The 17,740-nt window shown below is 48.5% G+C and overlaps 1 protein-coding gene across 1 annotated transcript in view; it reads right to left on the reverse strand.

Annotated features, from left to right (window-relative positions):
- The window catches only part of LOC143365396 (uncharacterized), a 45,805-nt gene extending 28,298 nt beyond the window's left edge, over positions 1-17,507 (reverse strand). Inside the window, exons 1-2 of the mRNA XM_076805522.1 lie at positions 16,823-17,507; positions 3,137-3,214 (exon numbers count right to left, since the gene is read on the reverse strand). Of these exons, the coding sequence (XP_076661637.1) occupies positions 3,137-3,214 (78 nt within the window). The 5' untranslated portion in view covers positions 16,823-17,507. The remainder of the gene's footprint in view (positions 1-3,136; positions 3,215-16,822) is intronic.
- Between the last annotated feature and the right edge of the window lie 233 nt (positions 17,508-17,740).

Consider the following 17,740-nt stretch of genomic DNA (forward strand, 5'->3'; position numbering starts at 1 on the left):
TTGGAGGACGATAGAAAATCCGGTCTCGGAGGAGGATGCCTTCGAAGGCAGCGAAGATATACGGACATAAATCTGTATGGCGTAGACCCGCGGCCGTATTTTCCCCGGAGCCGATCCTAGTCCACAAAGAGAGAGTCTAATTTACCTAAAACGCGTTATCTGGCGGCTCGGTCTCTCCGAGAAACCGAACGAACGAACGAACGAAGGAATGAACGAACGCACGCGGCAGAACAGAGACAGCCCCGTGGGCCCCGTTGTTGCCTTAATGAGGTCCAATTACTATCGGATGGGTCACTTAGTATGCGGTACCGATATTCCACGGTGTACCACATTAGTGGGACGAGAGACGAGAGCAAGGGTCAACACCCTTCGGCCAACTAAACGCGGCCTAACGAGACTCGGGGATCGTCCTGTCGGGACCGAGTTGTGTACGCGTTCCGCCAAGAGCTCGCGTGCGGCCCGCGGAAAGCCCGCCGATTGAATATTATTTGCGTCCTTATCGATCGATCCCGCGACCGGCGAACCGGCGAAGGACATCGCGATGAAAGCGCGGTCCCCGCTTTGCTGTCCCCGCGAAACACACGCGATCGCCGCGACGCTACGAATCCGGCGTCGAAGATGAAAGGACGGTTCCCCGGGGCACACCGGAGCCTCTGCGCACTTGCACGCGTCTTGGGAAACATTGTTCGAGCCGAGATATGGGCCATAATTTCAGATCGTAACGCCACAAATGCCAGACTTCCCGGTCGGATGCCTATTTCATACGCGAATAGGCGGTTTTCGATGCGCGAACCCTCCGAGAATTTATTTAACGAAAATTATTAGCTCCGCGCGCGCAAGCCGCCTCGCATACATCCTTCAGGATATCTGTGGTAACGCGCGCAGTTTTAATGAGTTGTTTTCTTCGAGATTCAGAGAACTACAGATTACGTGAACTTGCTCGAAGCGGCATTTGCGTGGGCGTGGGAGAGTGAGAATTTATTTGGGGAGATCTATCAGCTTCACATACGAGACTGTTGCATTATAGTTACAGATTTATAGAATTTAGGTGATGTGAATTTATCCAATGAAGAGCTCGTTTAACACTAAATCTTCCACCGCCGGTCAAAATGACCGGTTCCAGATTTTTTCTGGAAATGATTAACCGCACAAAATCCAAATAAATTCAATCTCCCCATTTTTGTAAGACAACATGTGTGTTACTTTTAAACTGAAGAAGCGATTTTACCAGAACTGTAGAATTTGAGTAATTGTCTGTCAATGATCTAGAAGATGAAACTTCCGCGTCAGCTTTCACCCGATTTTCAGCTCGCGGATCCGAGACGATCGATCGGTCTGTAATTCTCGATGATTCAATGCGAAGGAGGGCTGCAGAATTTGTACAAATTATCTGTTAATGATCCCCGCATCGCAGATGGAACTTCCAAATCAGGTTTCTCCCGATTTTCAACTCGATCGCATCGGCAACGAATCCATCCCTGCGGGAGGACGATCCGTGACGATCGATCCGTCTCGCTCGATTTTTCCATCCACTTACGGATTCGCATCGGGCGAGCTTTTTTCCTTGCACGCTCCGCTCGTCAGTCCATCAAGACCGGACTTCCTCGCCTTCTTCATCGATTGTACGTGCCGGTCGTTTCTGTTCGCGATTCGTCATGGCTTATTAACCCCCTCTCTCTCTCTCTTCTCTTCTCTCTCTCTCTATCTTTCTCTTTCCTTCAAACCGGAGCAGACAACGCGGATTCGTTTCGGACTGCGGCGAGCTCTCGCACGTGGATCGCGATCGCCTCCGAGTTTCGGCCGGTGATTTCAACGCGTGTAAAAAGCAGCGTGGTCGTCGCGGGAAAGGGGAACTACACGCGCGCAACACACGGCCTTAATTAATTCGTTGATACATGATTTACGCGAACGGGTCTGGCGACGCTATCTTGTAGTTGTCGCGCGTAGCAATGCGGAACGGAATATCCTGTCAAACACGAAAACGATTTTCTTGTTGAGGAACGCCGTACGCGGAAAACGTTGCGGATCTTGATGAAGTCATCGTTACTGCTCAGTTGAGTCTGAGGAAATCGGTTCCATTGGTAATTGTTATTGTACAGTGCAATTTTAACACTAGGTTTACGGGCTCTGATATTTTCAATTTACGACTTTATTGGGATCGTGAAAATCCGTCGTTCCGCGCGGAATTAATCATCAAATTTATTTCTTTAGGTACATATTACTTAAAAATTGGCTGATAACTTACTTATAAAGTAGTAATGTTAAATACTCACTTTAAGTGCTCCGCAAAGCTAGTGTTAAGGTATACTAAGCTTTCCATAACTCTGTGCAGTATTATTTACTTCGTGGATACAACGACTGCAACTTCTTTGCCTTTAATATTTTCGCTAATAGAAACAGAAGGTCCATGTTCATTGTCTTCGTGTCTCGTATACATTTACTTTAGAACTTCAATATTCCTAAAAGGGAAATACAATTTAACTTGAATTTAAGAAAATGTTTGAAATCTCCGTCGCGAATCCGACTCATTACACTGCAGATTTTGCTATCACCTAATTTGTCACCCCAAGGTACCCCAAAAATGTTGTATTTTCTTGACCCGTGTGATCCTTGAAGTCATTTGAAGTAACTTTCTCCTTTACAAAAATGTTCTCCGCGGCTTCGTTAAGGAGTTATTAACGAAAAACAGGGACCAATCAGGGCGCGGCTACAGTGGACGGTTTCCGGCTCGGCCAATGCGAACGCCACGCTCAGCGGGACCTGTTGCGGAGCCGTAATCCTACTCGCAATCTGATTGGTTCGTGTTTTCGGTTAATAACTCCTTAACAAATCCGCGGAGAAGATTTTTGCAAAGGAAAAAGTTACTTCTAATTGTCTCGGGAATCGGTCCCTTCAAGGACGTACATTTCTGGGACATTTCTTTTTATCGTCCTTAACCGCTTCCCGATATCCCGGCATCTATGGCAGGGTCTGCTAGATAGTCTTCACCGACGAGTCCTCTAGCAGGCCCAGGACGAAACGTTCTCTTTCCTTTTTCTCCTCATACACACACACCTTCAGGCGCCGTAAAAAAAATCGCAGCGGTTAAAGGGGTCAAGTGCTACGTATCCAAGGGACGATTAAACGGATTCCTTACCTTGCAGCCCTCGCACGTGAACGCTCCGAAATGAAAACCAGCCGCCGGCTCGCCGCAGACCTTGCACTGTTGGTTCATCTGCAATTATAGAAATTATGTTATTCGAGACGGATAGCGGATGCGTCAGTTTAGTCCGGCTCATCCTTGGAAAGATAAAGGAGACGGAGCGGAGCGGTCTCTTGGCGCGGGTGGAGCGACGCGGAGGGGGAGTGACGAACCGGTTTCCCGGTGTTCGCTTCGATTTTTATTCCTCCCACAATATCTTACGGATGTTCGAATGCTATTTGGATTACCGGGAATGGGTAGAGCTTGAAAAATTATTCCTCGTCTTTTTATTTTTCTTTTTTTTTTTTACGGCCATTATCGCCCCTGACACGGTTCACCGGCGTGTAGTAATGCTTCAGGCATCCGAGAGCATCGGAACCCGATCGATTCCGTTCGTTTCTCGCCGCCGTATCCGACCTCTCGTCTCGATCGTTAACTCCGGGAACAGATTTGTCCAGGCTGCGACCCGTTTCCCCTTTGTTTTTCCCCCCGTCGCGTCGTGGCCAATTAATAAATTAATGTCGTCCGCCCGAGGCTCCGACAGACCATTAAGCCCTTTCCGGACGTGGCCAAGTGTCTTTTTCTGTTCTAGGGTCCGTCCCGAACAAGGGAACCGTAAATCAACGCTATCTACGGAAAAACCACCATCTGACGGAGGGCGGTGTCGGGGAAACGGCTTTTCTCCGGTAAACGGGAATGAAATTAGACCATCGGCGATCTGATAAAACGGGTCGTCTGTAGTAGTGACGTTCGCACGAGCGAACGGTACGAATATTAATTATACGTGGTCGTTAGGACGCGTGACAGCTCGGAGATCCTTTTGAAACGATAAAAGCGTTTATAGTGGTAACGATTGTAATTAGACTTGAACAGGAAAAACGAAATAAATACGAACAAATATAGCGAAGCATAAGAGAGGCTCGGAAACTTAAAATATAGCTGAACAAAGACAAGAATTAAACTGTTCTTTTGTAATTTAATATATTCAAAGATCATCGAAGCGGAAGACACCCGGTCAGACGTCGTCCTCACCGATTACTGTCGCGTCCAATTTACTCCAACGAGATCTCTGATAAATCGCTGCACAAAGAACCGCAGCTCGATCATTTCTTTCTCTCGAAATGATTCACGCTTGCTCCAGTTTCGATCGCTTTCGAACGTCGATTTAAAAACCTGCCTCGCAACCAATGCCGTTAAATACGGAGTTCAATGTACCGTGCGAGGGTGCCAGCCACCGCATATAGATCCTCGTGTTGAGGCGCCATTAACGCCTTAACGAGAATTTAAAGCGAGTATAATTATGTCGCGATTGAGCGCGAGCCCTTCTAATCGTTCCCTCGCGATTGTTCTTGAAAAGGAAACGATCTGACGGGGACGGAGACAGAAGAGAAGCCAACACAACAGAGACGAAAGAGACCGCAAGTTCGTTAGGGTTTCCAACTTTTTTCTCGACACAGTTGTTTGACGCCCGCTCTTTCTTTCATTCCGCTTGCTTATGAGGCCACGGACCATCCTCTTTTCCCTCCGAAGAACCGGACAACAGGTATCTACACTCCTTCTTTCACCTTCGTCCGACTCCCTTTCCGACCAACCGACCTCCGTACAATGACACAGCCGTCTTTTCTACAGATTTTCGAGGAACTTCTCGTTTGCTTCGGTGGAGACTTCAACGCTCGCATAGACGGTGCTCGTGAAACTATACTACAGTGACTCCAATTTGTTTTTCGTCGGGGAAGTTTTGTTAGAATTTTTTTTTCACTGTACTTTACGTTATGGAATATTCCATAAACGGGTGAACAGTTGCAGATTATTTTTTAAACAATTTATTCATTTTCTCTTCGAGTGCAGTTTATTGTAGACTTTCTAGTTTCTATTCTCAAAGGTAGAATTTACTAAGCAATCCTAACAGAAAATTGGTCGCAGAAAAATTTATAATTACAAAGAATGTATGCTTAATTCTTTGTGGAAGTGGATTTTTTGACAACACTGAACCTACCAAGCACAAAACATATAAAAGTGAAACGACTTGTAGGAGGGAGAAGATTGAATTTATTTACATTTAGTACTATTTTCATTATAACGTGTGCTTAAATAAAGAAGTCAATTCAGTAATTTCCTACGAAAACGTTTCTATAATTTCAATAATTGTGAAACAGAGAACCGGTCATTTTGACTGTGGTAGGTTTAGTGATGATATTGAAAAGATTTTCTTCAAAAAACAAGATCGTATAATAAAGTTTGGAGAACTTTGAAGGAAGAAAATAAATTACTATTTCTCAACGACTTTTCAAAAGTACATGGTTTCGCCAATACGTCGAGACATTTATCCTCATAATATTAACACAACATTGAACAGACATAACCAATCTCAAAAAAATCTCCAGAACCAAAAATCACGGTCCCAACACACTAAAACCGAATCGTGATCATCGTTAACAATGTCTAGTAAATCATCGTGGCACCTATTCGAGAATAACACGAACGTGACAATGAAATCAAGCGAAACAACGTTAAAAATATTCGCACGGTAATCTTTCCCAGGAAATCGTCGCGAAAAAATGTCGGAGGGTGCAGTCGACGAAAACAGTGCTCGGCTAGTCGTACACCGGTGCGGAATCGTGAAAATTCACCTAAAAGCGAGGGTTCGGTCGCGTGAGAATCGAGCGGGAGGTTCTGGCCGGAAAGGACGCGGCCGTAGGAAAGGTTAATCGGCGTAAAAACGGGGCGCGGAGAGCTAATATCGGGACGTTGTTTCCATCGATGCACATGGTCGGAAACCCCGGCGGAACGCGTATGTTCGAGACCGGGTTGGCGAGCGGCGCGGCGCGGCACGCGGGTCGACGTTGATTAAGAGTGGTCTCGCGATTAACAGTAAATCACGGAGCGCATCGATTCAACCTTCGTAACCGTATCCGCGGGGCCGTAGCCGATCTCGCGACCGGTGACTATAACCAGCGAACGGTACCATTTAAGTAGCCGAGCCTATTGATTTTACAAAGGATCGGGTTAGACGTGCGGCTAAAGGAGACTGATATCGGATGCTATCCCACGAAGGTTAATTCGGGCCAAGGCTGCATCTCGGCTGCACCGCCGCGGCGAGAGATCGATTTCTCTGCCCTAAACTGTCCTCCGATCCGTGAAATCGGTTGCCGCCGTTTCCGCCGCGGTTTCACCGCTAATCGGAATCTTTTAACTCGTGTGGCCGTTCAGATGTGTCCCCCTCTCGTCTCTCTTCCCCCCCCCCCCGATCGATTATTTCGAGGAACACACGCTCACAATCGTTTCTGGTTTCCCTAATCGGATTTCGATAAGAACCCTCCCCCCCCCCCGGTGATTAATAGCGCTCTCTGAATATTCATGCGCCTCGACCGGCCGGGGATAGAGTGGTTCGTGTTACGGCAACGGGCTCGTGGCGTTTCCAATTCGACGATAGGAATTCGATCCGTTCATGAAACCGAGAAGGCGTGCGCTGCCACCGCGTGTCGGACTCGCTCGGGAAAGACTCGCATTATCGGGGAGCGTGTAAAGAGCCTCGTTAGATCATTCGACCGTTTCCGATGATCGGAGTGCCCGTCTCACGGGACATTCCAGCCGAGCACCGAATTCCCGTTCCCAAGCGGGCTTAGACACGGTTCTCGAGCGGCGGCCATTGCAGTTTCACCGCAACCGAGACGCTTATCACGGGGCACGAAGCATCAGATAACGCGGCGACTACCAGACCGGCAGCCGCGGCAGCGCAGCTCTTCCATTGATATGCAAAAAATGCCTGTGAAGCCTGAACAACGGAGCTCCTCGGCTCTCTATAATCTGCTCATGAGGATAGCGGGCCGAGAGAGAGAGAGAGAGAGAGAGAGAGAGAGAGAGAGAGACCAGAGGTGGAGAGGGCACAGGGCAGCCTCGTGTACACGCGTGCACCTCGTACCCCAGTTTCCAGAGTCAATATTTGCCACGGGACGCGTTAATGAAGTCGATCGACCTGCTCCAAATATCGGCTTACACCGCTCCGACGCCTCGGCCCGGCCAAAACGACCAGCACAGACAAGGATCGGCTGATGGGGGACCATAAGGCCCCCGTAAACCCCTCCTGTCATCGTCCCGCTCCTTCGTAGCGCGCGCGTGTTCACCGGGTCCAGGGGCACGTCGAACTTTACGCGCCATTAAACTCGAGTCCCGTCTGACGTTTATCCCTTTATGAGCGTTTTTTACCGAGATCCCCACCGGCTGCCACGGCCATTGTACCACGGCACCCCGGCAACCCTTTTCCTACCGGCGACTTCTTAGGAACCCTTCCTGTTCCAACGGGGAGGGGGCAGAAACGATCGAGATCACAGGGTGCGCAGCGAGGTCCGAGGAAGATTTCGGGAAGATACAGGACCGCATTGTGAACCCGGCCTGCCGGAGAATGTGGGACAGGCGTTAAAAAGGCCTAGAGTAGTGAGAAAGAAATCGACTCGGGCACGATGTTGATGATGTAGTCGGACGTACCTGATTCGGTTCTCGAGAGTACAGCTTTGAGGAATTCGGGAGCTTCAAATTTTTCAGAAGGTAACCATTTTGTAGATTGAACTGTTTGAAATCTCGTACATTTGAAAGTTTGATTCATTTTTCGTATATTTGAATGTTTCATTCACTTTTCCCATATTCGAAAGATTTTAGAAGGTAAACCAACATTTTGTATGTTTAACAGTTTGAAATCTAGAATATCTGAAATTTCGTACATTTGAAAGTTTGATTCTTTTTTCGCATATCCGAAAGATTTTAGTAAGTAACCCACCATTTTATATGTTTTACAGTTTGAAATCTAGAATACCTGCAATTTCGTACATTTGAAAGTTTGATTCGTTTTTCACATATCCGAAAGATTTTACAAGGTAAACCTCCATTTTGTATGTTTAACAGTTTGAAATATAGAATATCAGAAATTTCGTATATTTGAAAGTTTGATACTTGGAGGCTAGTAGATTTGAAAGTTGGAAACCTGGAAGCTAGTATATTTGAATATCCGAAATTTGGAAGCCAGGGTATTTGAAAGTTGGAAACTTGGGAGCTAGCAAATTTGAAAGTTTCAACCTTCGGACATAGTCAATTTGAAAGTTTGGAGCTTGTAAGTTAGTACATTTGAATATTTGAAATTTTTAAGATGATATGTCTGAAAGTTGGAAACTTGCGAGCTAGCAAATTCGAGTTTCAATCTTCGGACATAGGAAATTTGAAAGTTTGAAACCTCCAGGTTCCAAGTTAGTTAACTTCCAAGTTAGTATATTCTAATATTTGAAATTTTGAAAGTTTGAATCTTCGAACATATTAAATTTAAAAGTTTGGATCTTGGAAGCTCCATAAATTTGAAACCTTTAACACTCGAAGCCTAGTAAATCGGAAACTTTTAAAACTTGAAAGTTAGTAAATTTGAAACCCAGAAATCTGATAACCTAAAGATCCAAGAAAATGAAAGTTTGATTTTGACCGAACCCGGCTCGCATTCCTCGCGTATTTTCGCAAACCATAAAAGCAGAAGAGTGACCAGTCCAGTCTACAGGCCCCGAAGAAAGTATCACAGAATAATCTTTTCCCGCTGGAGAATCCTCAAAGACGGCAAGAACTGGTATAAATCAGGTGGGTTTTAAGAGAGCCAGTTACGCGTAGGAATCCCCAAGTAGTTTCCACACCCCCGGAATAATATAATCCGAAGATCGGCGAGCGATCGTGTTGCACGCAGGCTGGCTGGCGCGAGCGCGCGCGGGGCACAATTACAATCGGGACGAGGTGCCCTCTCGCGCGGTCCGTTCATTTTCTCTAATTGGCGATAAACGGTTGTAATCGTCCGTATATTTTAAGCCCTGTTACAGGCGAAACGCGGCAGTGCGCGCGCGCTCGCGCGAGTCCGAACGCGTAACTACGCGACGATAAGATCGCGACCGGTGGTCGGTTAACTTTCGTGCGAAGAAATTCCCTTGACGCGGCGTTACACACCGGTGATATATCGACTCCCTCTTTCGAGTAGATTCATTAACTCATTAACTTAGCCAGAAAAATCGTCGGCCGTATATCACGGGGGTTCCCGGCCGGGTAATCAAGCGGTCATTCTTAATGCGGCCATAAATTCGCGAATTAATATACCGCCAATTAATTAAATCGCGCAACGCTTTCTCTAGCGCTGAGAAGCGAAGCCGGGAGACCCAGTCGGGTGACCAGACGAGGTCGGGGGGAGGGGGGTCCGGGGGAATTGTAACAATCGCTGCCGGACTTGCCCTGTCAACCGAGTAATTGCAGTTAACGCGCTCGTGAATCGCCGCCGAGCGAGGCGGAGAACTCGTTTTGCACCGGCCCGCTCGCGGCGGAAACTCTCCATCGACGAAAGATTATTCGAACCGTTTAATTGGCCGATTATCTCGCGCTCGGTTTTTCGTCCCGAAGGTTCACGGGACGTCCTATGAAAGGGATCGTCCACGGTTGTCGCGCGCGAGCGCCTCATCTCGCTTCGTCTCGCGATTAATTAATCGAGCAGCCCGACATGAACGAAACCGGTCCGCTATTTTCCGATGGAACGATAATCTGACGATCGTTTGACGCGATCGACGCGCGCCAGTCTTCGATCGAGGGTGGAAAACGGTGTCAATGTCGACCATCCGAGAACCTCGCGGATCCTCATGGCAGACTTGTTTCGTAAATATTGACTCGGCTGCGAGCAGATCCTTCGGCAATTTCACCATCGAGGCGAACGGTAAACATTATAGAGCTACCGACGACTGGTAGAATTGTTTACCGATGATTTTTCTTTTCACGTTCACTTTTAATACCTGCGATATCAATGTCTCGGGTCTAGGAATTGCGAAAGCAGCCTGCTATTGGTAGAACGCGAAAATTTATGCAATGTTACGTTTTTATGAGCGTGTTTAGAGAAACTTGATTCGTATTCTGTTCCTTTCGTGGATAATCGCGGCCAATAAAATGAGAAGAAAGCGGGCTCACTTTGGTTAGGTTAGACTGTGCTTTGTATGGTGTACTCAAGATTTTAATAAGATACGAGTGCATTAACTTATTAGATTGTGCAAGAGGCTATGTTGGAACAAGTTACAGTAATTGATAATTTAATTTTTTTAGTGAGCAGAGTATTTGTGTAAGCCACAATACGACTTAATTTCAGAAAGAAGAAATTTTGTTGCACCATTTGGGTTCAATTTTATATATCTATGCAGTCCATCCTACGAGAGGAGGCAGGAAACATGAATATCACTCAAGTATGACAGAGTTGAATTTATACTTCTCAGATAGTTAGCAAAAGACGCATGTTGGACATGTCTCGACTATAGCATCAAATAGTGCAATGCACAGCTTTTGCTATAAATGCGTACAATCCGTAGTCCAGTTATAATTATTACGTAAATCAATTCCTGAAGTATTTTGACGAGTTAATCACGATATCACTCAAGTATAACAGAGTTGAATTTACCCTTCTTAGATAGTTAGCAAAAGACGCATGTTAGTGCACCACTGCCTCGTCCCGTTGGGCGGAGTATAGCATCAAATAGTGCATAGTTCTTGCTGTAAATGTGTACAATACGTAGTCTAGTTGTAATTATTACGTACACGAAATCCTGAAATATTTTGACGACTTAATCACAATATTCTGCAATCTATGATTGACAACTTTGAGGCCAGGCATTATGCTCCTTCCAAGAGCAACCACTACGAAACCCTCATCAATGAAACACCTAATCGAATTTTATTGAATTCCTGTCGATAAAATTGTAACACCTGCCGGTACTGTTCTCTAAATTTGAAATAAATTTGTCGCAGCCTACCGACCATTCTATGTTTGCGCAGCACATCGACGGAGAAAACGCGGAGGCATTGTCCAGGCCACTCGGAGGAATGAAATATAGAAGCCAATATATTTTCGACCAAAGTGACCGGTGGAAGAAAATCGGCGTGAATCGTTCGAGAGCACGGTCTCCCGGGACAAGGTAAAAAGAGGATCGCAGGACGTCGGGGGACACCGGTAAAAAGGTGACCCGGCTAGACAGCCACGGTTACTTGCGAATTCCTTTGTGATCCATTTCCCGCCATGGGGTCTAAAAAGCGAGACAGCGAGGCTGTCTCTCTGTCGCCGAGGACCCGAGACGCCCGCTCGTTGCCGGTCGCCGCGGGTCGTCGTCAACCCGGCAAAAGCGAGCGAGTCGGGCAGGGGTGAGAGAGAGAGAGAGAGAGCGCGAGAGAGGGGGGAGGGGGCAAAGATTTCGGGAAAGCTCGAAAGGGAAACTGGAGTGCTGTTTCGAGAATGCGGCTGGGTATGCAGGTCGCGCAATTTGTATCGGGTCTGGATGCGTTTTTAACGATCGGTTTGATGGATGATGGCCTGGCGAGGCGCGGCGTGGCGCGGCCCGGCGCGTCGATCGAGACCTTGAAAAATGATGCTCCAGATCGTTGTATACGGCAGACACTCGAGAGTATGGTCGGGCGTCACGGTCGGGACCGATCTCGCAACACCGACGATTCGACGGGGCATATGCGCCCGGGGGTAGACCACGGCAGCTCCTTTTCGGTTAATATGTTTTCGCGATCCACAAAGCGCCCGGTTGGGAGTCAAAGACAATTAATAACCCTCCGTAGGATCATTTATCGCGACAGTTTAGCCCCACGAAGGCGAACCAGGTTTCTCGCCGCGCCTTCACACACGCGCACGCACACACGCTCGGCGCGCATACACGCACCACCTGACCCCGCGCGCGATCGTCCTCCGGCGAACCGATCTCCGGCATTGTTCGGCTCCTCGGCCCGTGACCGATCCGATTTTTAACTGTGACGATCCCCTCCCCCCTTCTGCACGCACCATTTTCCTCAGCCACTCCAAGTTAATCGAGGTCGACCAACGGCAACCCTTGCCACTTGTGGGAATCCGCCGCGGGATTCGCTATGCCCGCGAACACTTAGGGGAAGAAACGCTCCTCGAGTTACTGGCGATGAAGAAATCAAAGATTCAGTTCCAACGTATCCTTGAAATTGAAACTCAACCTATGTCTTGCAATTGTTTCTACAGCCACGAATTTTTTAATCAACCGTACCTCGAAAACTTCCAAGAGAATCGCGCGCGTGTCGCCCGAATTGCCGAGTCCGCTTCAGTCCGGGAGAGTATGCGAAACGCTGCGAGGTCGCTCGAATCCGCGTTTCCGACTGGCAGTCGCGCCGGTGCAAAGTTTTATTATTCACCCAGCGGTGAGGTGGCACGAAAAATAAAACCGGACAATATCGAGCATCGATCATAAATTACACGTAATCTAGAACGACAAGCGCGGTTTTTGCTCGATCGGTTAGATCGAGGTGGCGAACGCGTCGCGGCCTCGTTTGCAGCGTCCACCGTCGCAAAACACTAATAACTATTCACTGTATTACGAGCGCATCGTTCGCAAAAAGTGGGTTTTCTCGCATGCCTTTTTACGGGCGGCAAGGGTTAACATCGTAACTCTCCGCGGCGGACGTATCCCGACGATTCGTGGACGCGTGTATCGCGATTTGGGAAATACCCGGTCGTATTTTATGCACGAATAAATTGCCCTGTTCCGATAATTCACCGTCGTTAATTCCGCTTTAATTACGCGTTCCGGTGATTTACAATTCGACGGTTCCGACCGCCCCGCCGCGCCGATTTATATGCCATCGCGCGTTGTTCCCGCGAGGGAGAGTCGCGCGGATTTTATGCGCGCGCTTATTTTCCGCCGGCGCAACCGAGTCGCCGTCGCGAGACGTCGCGTCGCGTCGCGTCGCGTCGCGTCGCGCGATTTAATCTCCATTTAGACGACGATTAAATGCGCCACCGTAGATTTATAATATCGTAAACCCGCGGCGATATCGACCGGCGAGAATCGGACTCTCGGTTTCATGTTCTCATTCAAATCGGCCGGGGAATTCGGAAATAAAAGAACCCCTTAAGCCGCCGTATATCTTCCGGCCTGTCGTCTTCGAATCCCTCGCTCTTCAAGACCGGCAGCGTCAAAATTGCCGACCAGTCTCTCATTTTTCTCCTGGCGCTCGTGTCTGCAGAATATGGCGCACACTCTTAACCCCTTAACTGCTATACTCGGGTCTTGACCCCTACAAAATTACTGCACACTAACTTTCGCTTCTGAACTATACAATAATCGCAAATTTCATTAATTTCTTTAGAATATTTGCATTAGTCTTAAATTGTATATTTAACCCTTGACACTCGAGTGACGACTCTGGGGCGCTACTAAAAATTATTATACCCTTTCTTCACAATATCAAATTCGTTTGCATATAATAAATTAGTGAACATTACAGTGCTGTATAAGATATTACATACGTTTAATATCTATAAATTGAAAGAAATAGAAAATGGAAATATTCAAAGTCCGAAGAAATATTTGGTTCTGGAATTAAAGTAGCTCCAAGGGGTTGAAAGTATCTGAGAATAATTATACAGAATTTTAGTCCTATACTTCGTAATATCAGTAATCACCGCACCACTTGCAGTATCCGAATAAATAAAAAAAGTTGAACTGTCATTTGTCAACCCCTTGTTCGATCGAATTTTGTTTAACTGTGAGCGAATAGTGATCTTCGCGCACCTATCGCAGAAAATTTATACCTAAAATTGGACCCGCGATTTCTCTGTCCGGCGGAGAATTTATTAACAATAATGCAACTCTCGCGAGCGTGATTACCAAACAAATCATAAGGCGAAGGGGTCAAGCATATGGAAATTCTAGTTCTTGCGACGTTAATTCCTCGTTTCTTGCAGCGAGATGAAGCGAATGTTCTCTTCTAGAATGATAATTGCCACGCTGGCTCATGCAGTATGCTGACGGCGTAACGAATACTTTTTGTCTGGACGATTCTTGGTAAAACGGAGGAGCGTTCGATGAACAAAAATGTAACTCGTGTGCTTCCTGATTGCAATAAAATGTCAAGAGTTATTTTCCAAATCAGTGGCGCGACTACTATCTAGAACGACAAAAGACGTGAGCACTGCAAATGACAATTGACTACAAAACAGATTGCGTCGCGCTACGTGAACATTGTAGAAAACCAAATGTTCGACGCTAACAGAACAATATTTAACTGCACAGAGAAATACAATTTGATATTATCGAAAGGCTGAATCGTTCTGACAAAGCAGAAATGACAACGATACAGGCTTCGAATCTTTATGCATTGCAAATCAGATTAATACAAGAAAACGGTTTTATGAGCTCGATTTAACTATTTTTTTTTTTAAGAGGCAACCAGTAAACACTGGAAATTGCATAGAAATCCGCAATTAAAATGTAATATCTGACTGACGAAGAAGAAGAAGATGAAGATATCCCTGAAGGGGGACAAGATAGTGTAAAGAGCTTCGATCGGCGAACCATGTCGTTTCCCCGGAAACTGCGACCGGAAGGATGCATGTCGGAGTGTGGTTCCTTGTATTTCGCGGGTAATCGGGGCCCGAAGCGGCTCGCATCGGTTCCGATTAGAAAAGTAACGGGTCCGTGGGGGCCCGTGTACCGTTAAATGCATGTCTCGCGGGACGTTGCATCGAGATAAAGCTCGGCTGGAAAACCTGGCGTCTCCGCGAGCACCGTTTTTCGCGGACGTCGATTGGAACTCGGCCGTGGAACAGGTCTCGACCCGGCGTGACCCGATGGGCCCGACAGGCCCCCATCGCGGGGACCGCTCAACCGACGACGCTTCCGTTTCCCGCGCCAGGTATCGTAAAAGCCGAGATAATGCGCGTATTTGCCGGGAGTTTTACGATTCGTAGGGCCCCGCGCGTCGAAGGGTGAAACAGCAAAAAGGCGTTAAGTCAGAGTGAGTCCCCGGGGCCCCGGGGAGGACCGCGAGGGTTAATATGCAAATCGGGAACCGACGATTCTCCGGGCCGGCTCGCCCGGAGAAACCGAGTGGGGACGAAGGGTTCCTAGGCCGTTGATTGTTCGACAGATACAAACGAGAGTTTCGAAACTGTACTCTCCTAAGTACGAGCGAAGGTTAATTAAACGGCCGTCGATTCTCCAGGAGACGCGTCCTCCTCTTATCGATGCTAATTCGAACCTATTCTTCGTGCCCACGCTTTCTCCTACAAAGTAATCCTTTTCGAGGTTGGCTCGCGCGCGGACGTTGTGGATTTTCGTCGACTTTCTCCTAAAATTAGTTAATAGACCGTGTCATCCTCGAAATTGCCGTTCGGGCCGGATCCACGGGGAATAGATTTATCCTCTGACGGAGAAATCGCCGCGGGGACGAGCAAGTCTGCTACCATTTTACACGTCGGGAAAGGGACCTCGGGGCCTCCGACGACGTACAAGTGGGTAATAACCGTATGAAAGGGCAACAATGGTGGCTGACACACCGCAACCAGGCGAAAAAAGAGAGAGGTGACGGGGTGAGAGGTGGGGGGCAATAAATATATTTTGACATGGGAGAATCCGGTCGGGCAGCTATGCATAATAATTGTAACGCTTCGTCCCGTCTATCTCCTCTCCCTTCCTCTCTCCTCTCTCTCTCTCTCTCGCTCCTTCCGTGTCGCACACGTGCGTGTGTATGCTCTCTGGCTTCCGTGACTCTTGCTCGCCTTTATGCGACGCGACGACAAAAGTGCGGGCCTTTGTGCGGCCCGAATTACGGCACTGTCTGCCAGTAGGCAAATATTATAGCAACAGGCGGCCGCGAGGGGTGACGGTAATGTTTTCATTTGCGAGCGACCCCACGACCGACCGCTCCACTCGCGTAGGGTCGCCTAGCTGTACTCGAGAGTCGCGAACAAAAACACGCCTGGAATAGCTTGTGACACCGGGGGGGAAAACGCGAATCGCGGTCGCCGATCTCATATCGGCCGGGGAGAAGACACGATTCTCGCGGACGCTTCTTCTTCTTTTTCGTCGTCGCGGGAAGAGCCTTTTCTCCGGAGGAATTCGTGAAAGCGTCGAACTTCGGCGTAAAAAGCTAATCCCGTGTTAATCGTATAATGGAAACGCCGATCTCGCGAGGCCGTTTGAATCGCTAATGGGGTCTCGGACGAAGCCGAAGAATGCAGGGTGACAGATTTTGTCGCAGCCTCCCACCGGGGACAGGGACTTTCCCGGCAACGGGCCAACAACAACGGTGCAACGACCGCGTAATTATATTCCAATCGAAATTCACCAGCCGGCTGGGCATTTTTAATGGGCACGCGGGGCCCCGCGCCGCAATTACCACGCATTATCAATTTCACGCCGCGAGTATAATCGCGAGCAAACGCGGCCACTTCGGATGTAGACATTAATTTACGAGGGATAAATGGAGCGGTGAATGGGCTGTAAGATTGACGAAACGCCGTTGATTACCGCCTGAACGCGAGTGATTTATTCTCTAGTTTTTATAACCATCATTAGCCGCCTGGTCTTTTTCATCCCCTCGATCCTTTCACGCGAGCTGCCGGCGAACGCGGCGCATTGTGACCAGAATTTCCGTCGCTTTCCTTCGCTTGCGTCACAGAAGCTCGCGCGAGCGCGCGCGCGAAGAAGTGCACGTCGGTCCGAGGGGTCAACGACACTGTCAACGATGCTCGATCAACGATTCGGTGGCGTTGACGTCGGGGGACGTCGATACCCGAACAAGAAAGGTCGTCGGGAAGGTAATTTACAAAACGCGTTCACTCACCTTCGTAATCAGACGATATCCAAATCAAACTGGCCAACCGGTGTCCCGTCCGCACAACAAACTTATTATTAACCTTCGGCTCCGGAACAAACTGATCGTCCAAGTCCTCTGTCACACGTTACAACACACCATGCCCAACTGTTTCTGCTGCCTCGGCGAGCGAGAACTTCGATCGTAAGAAATCGTCCGATCCCCGGCACACACTGTTCGAGTAGATCGGTCCTGTTGCGTGGTCACGTGGCGTGGTGCACCGCGACCTCGCGCATACCCGGAAATGTCAACGCAGTCGCGGAATATCGTTCACCTCGGTCTCGACTGGGCCGATCTCAACCCCTCGAAGGACACTGGTGGACCCGTTCCCTTCGACGCAGATCCCCCGCGAGCGGTTCGATCACTATCGACGATCCGCGCGAGTCCCGGCAGAAGCTGTGTCCCTCTTCTATCTGTTCGTGCGGTGCTCTTTCTCTATCTCTCCAACCAGAGCCGTTCCCCGACTAAATTTTCCTCAGCCTTCAACTGACCGACCAACTGTCTATTTATCTGTCTGTCTGTCTCTGTCGAACATCCACGAGTCACGGTGCGGCCACGTCGATGGACGGGAGAGGACTGGCGCTTCGCGATCGCTGCGACCTGTTCGACTGCATCGAAGGCGCCTAAGGAGAGCCACGGCTTACCGACGGGATCCGATTTTCCGCCGTGTGGCAGGGAGCCACCAGGTACTTCCCATCGGTGCACGCCTGCCTGCCCGACAGCCAATCAGTACCGATCGGGCCCGACCGCTCGACCAATCGCGCGACATTCGGTCCCAGAACGCTGGACAGACAAGTGCCACCCATTCGTCCCCCACTCTCGCCGACTACTCGCTCCTCCACTTCGCGCTGTCTACCGTTCCTCGTGTATCTCTAGATAGATTCTGTA

The sequence above is a fragment of the Halictus rubicundus genome, chromosome 2 (assembly GCF_050948215.1).
Source record: "Halictus rubicundus isolate RS-2024b chromosome 2, iyHalRubi1_principal, whole genome shotgun sequence".
NCBI classification, from domain to species: Eukaryota; Metazoa; Arthropoda; class Insecta; order Hymenoptera; family Halictidae; genus Halictus; species Halictus rubicundus.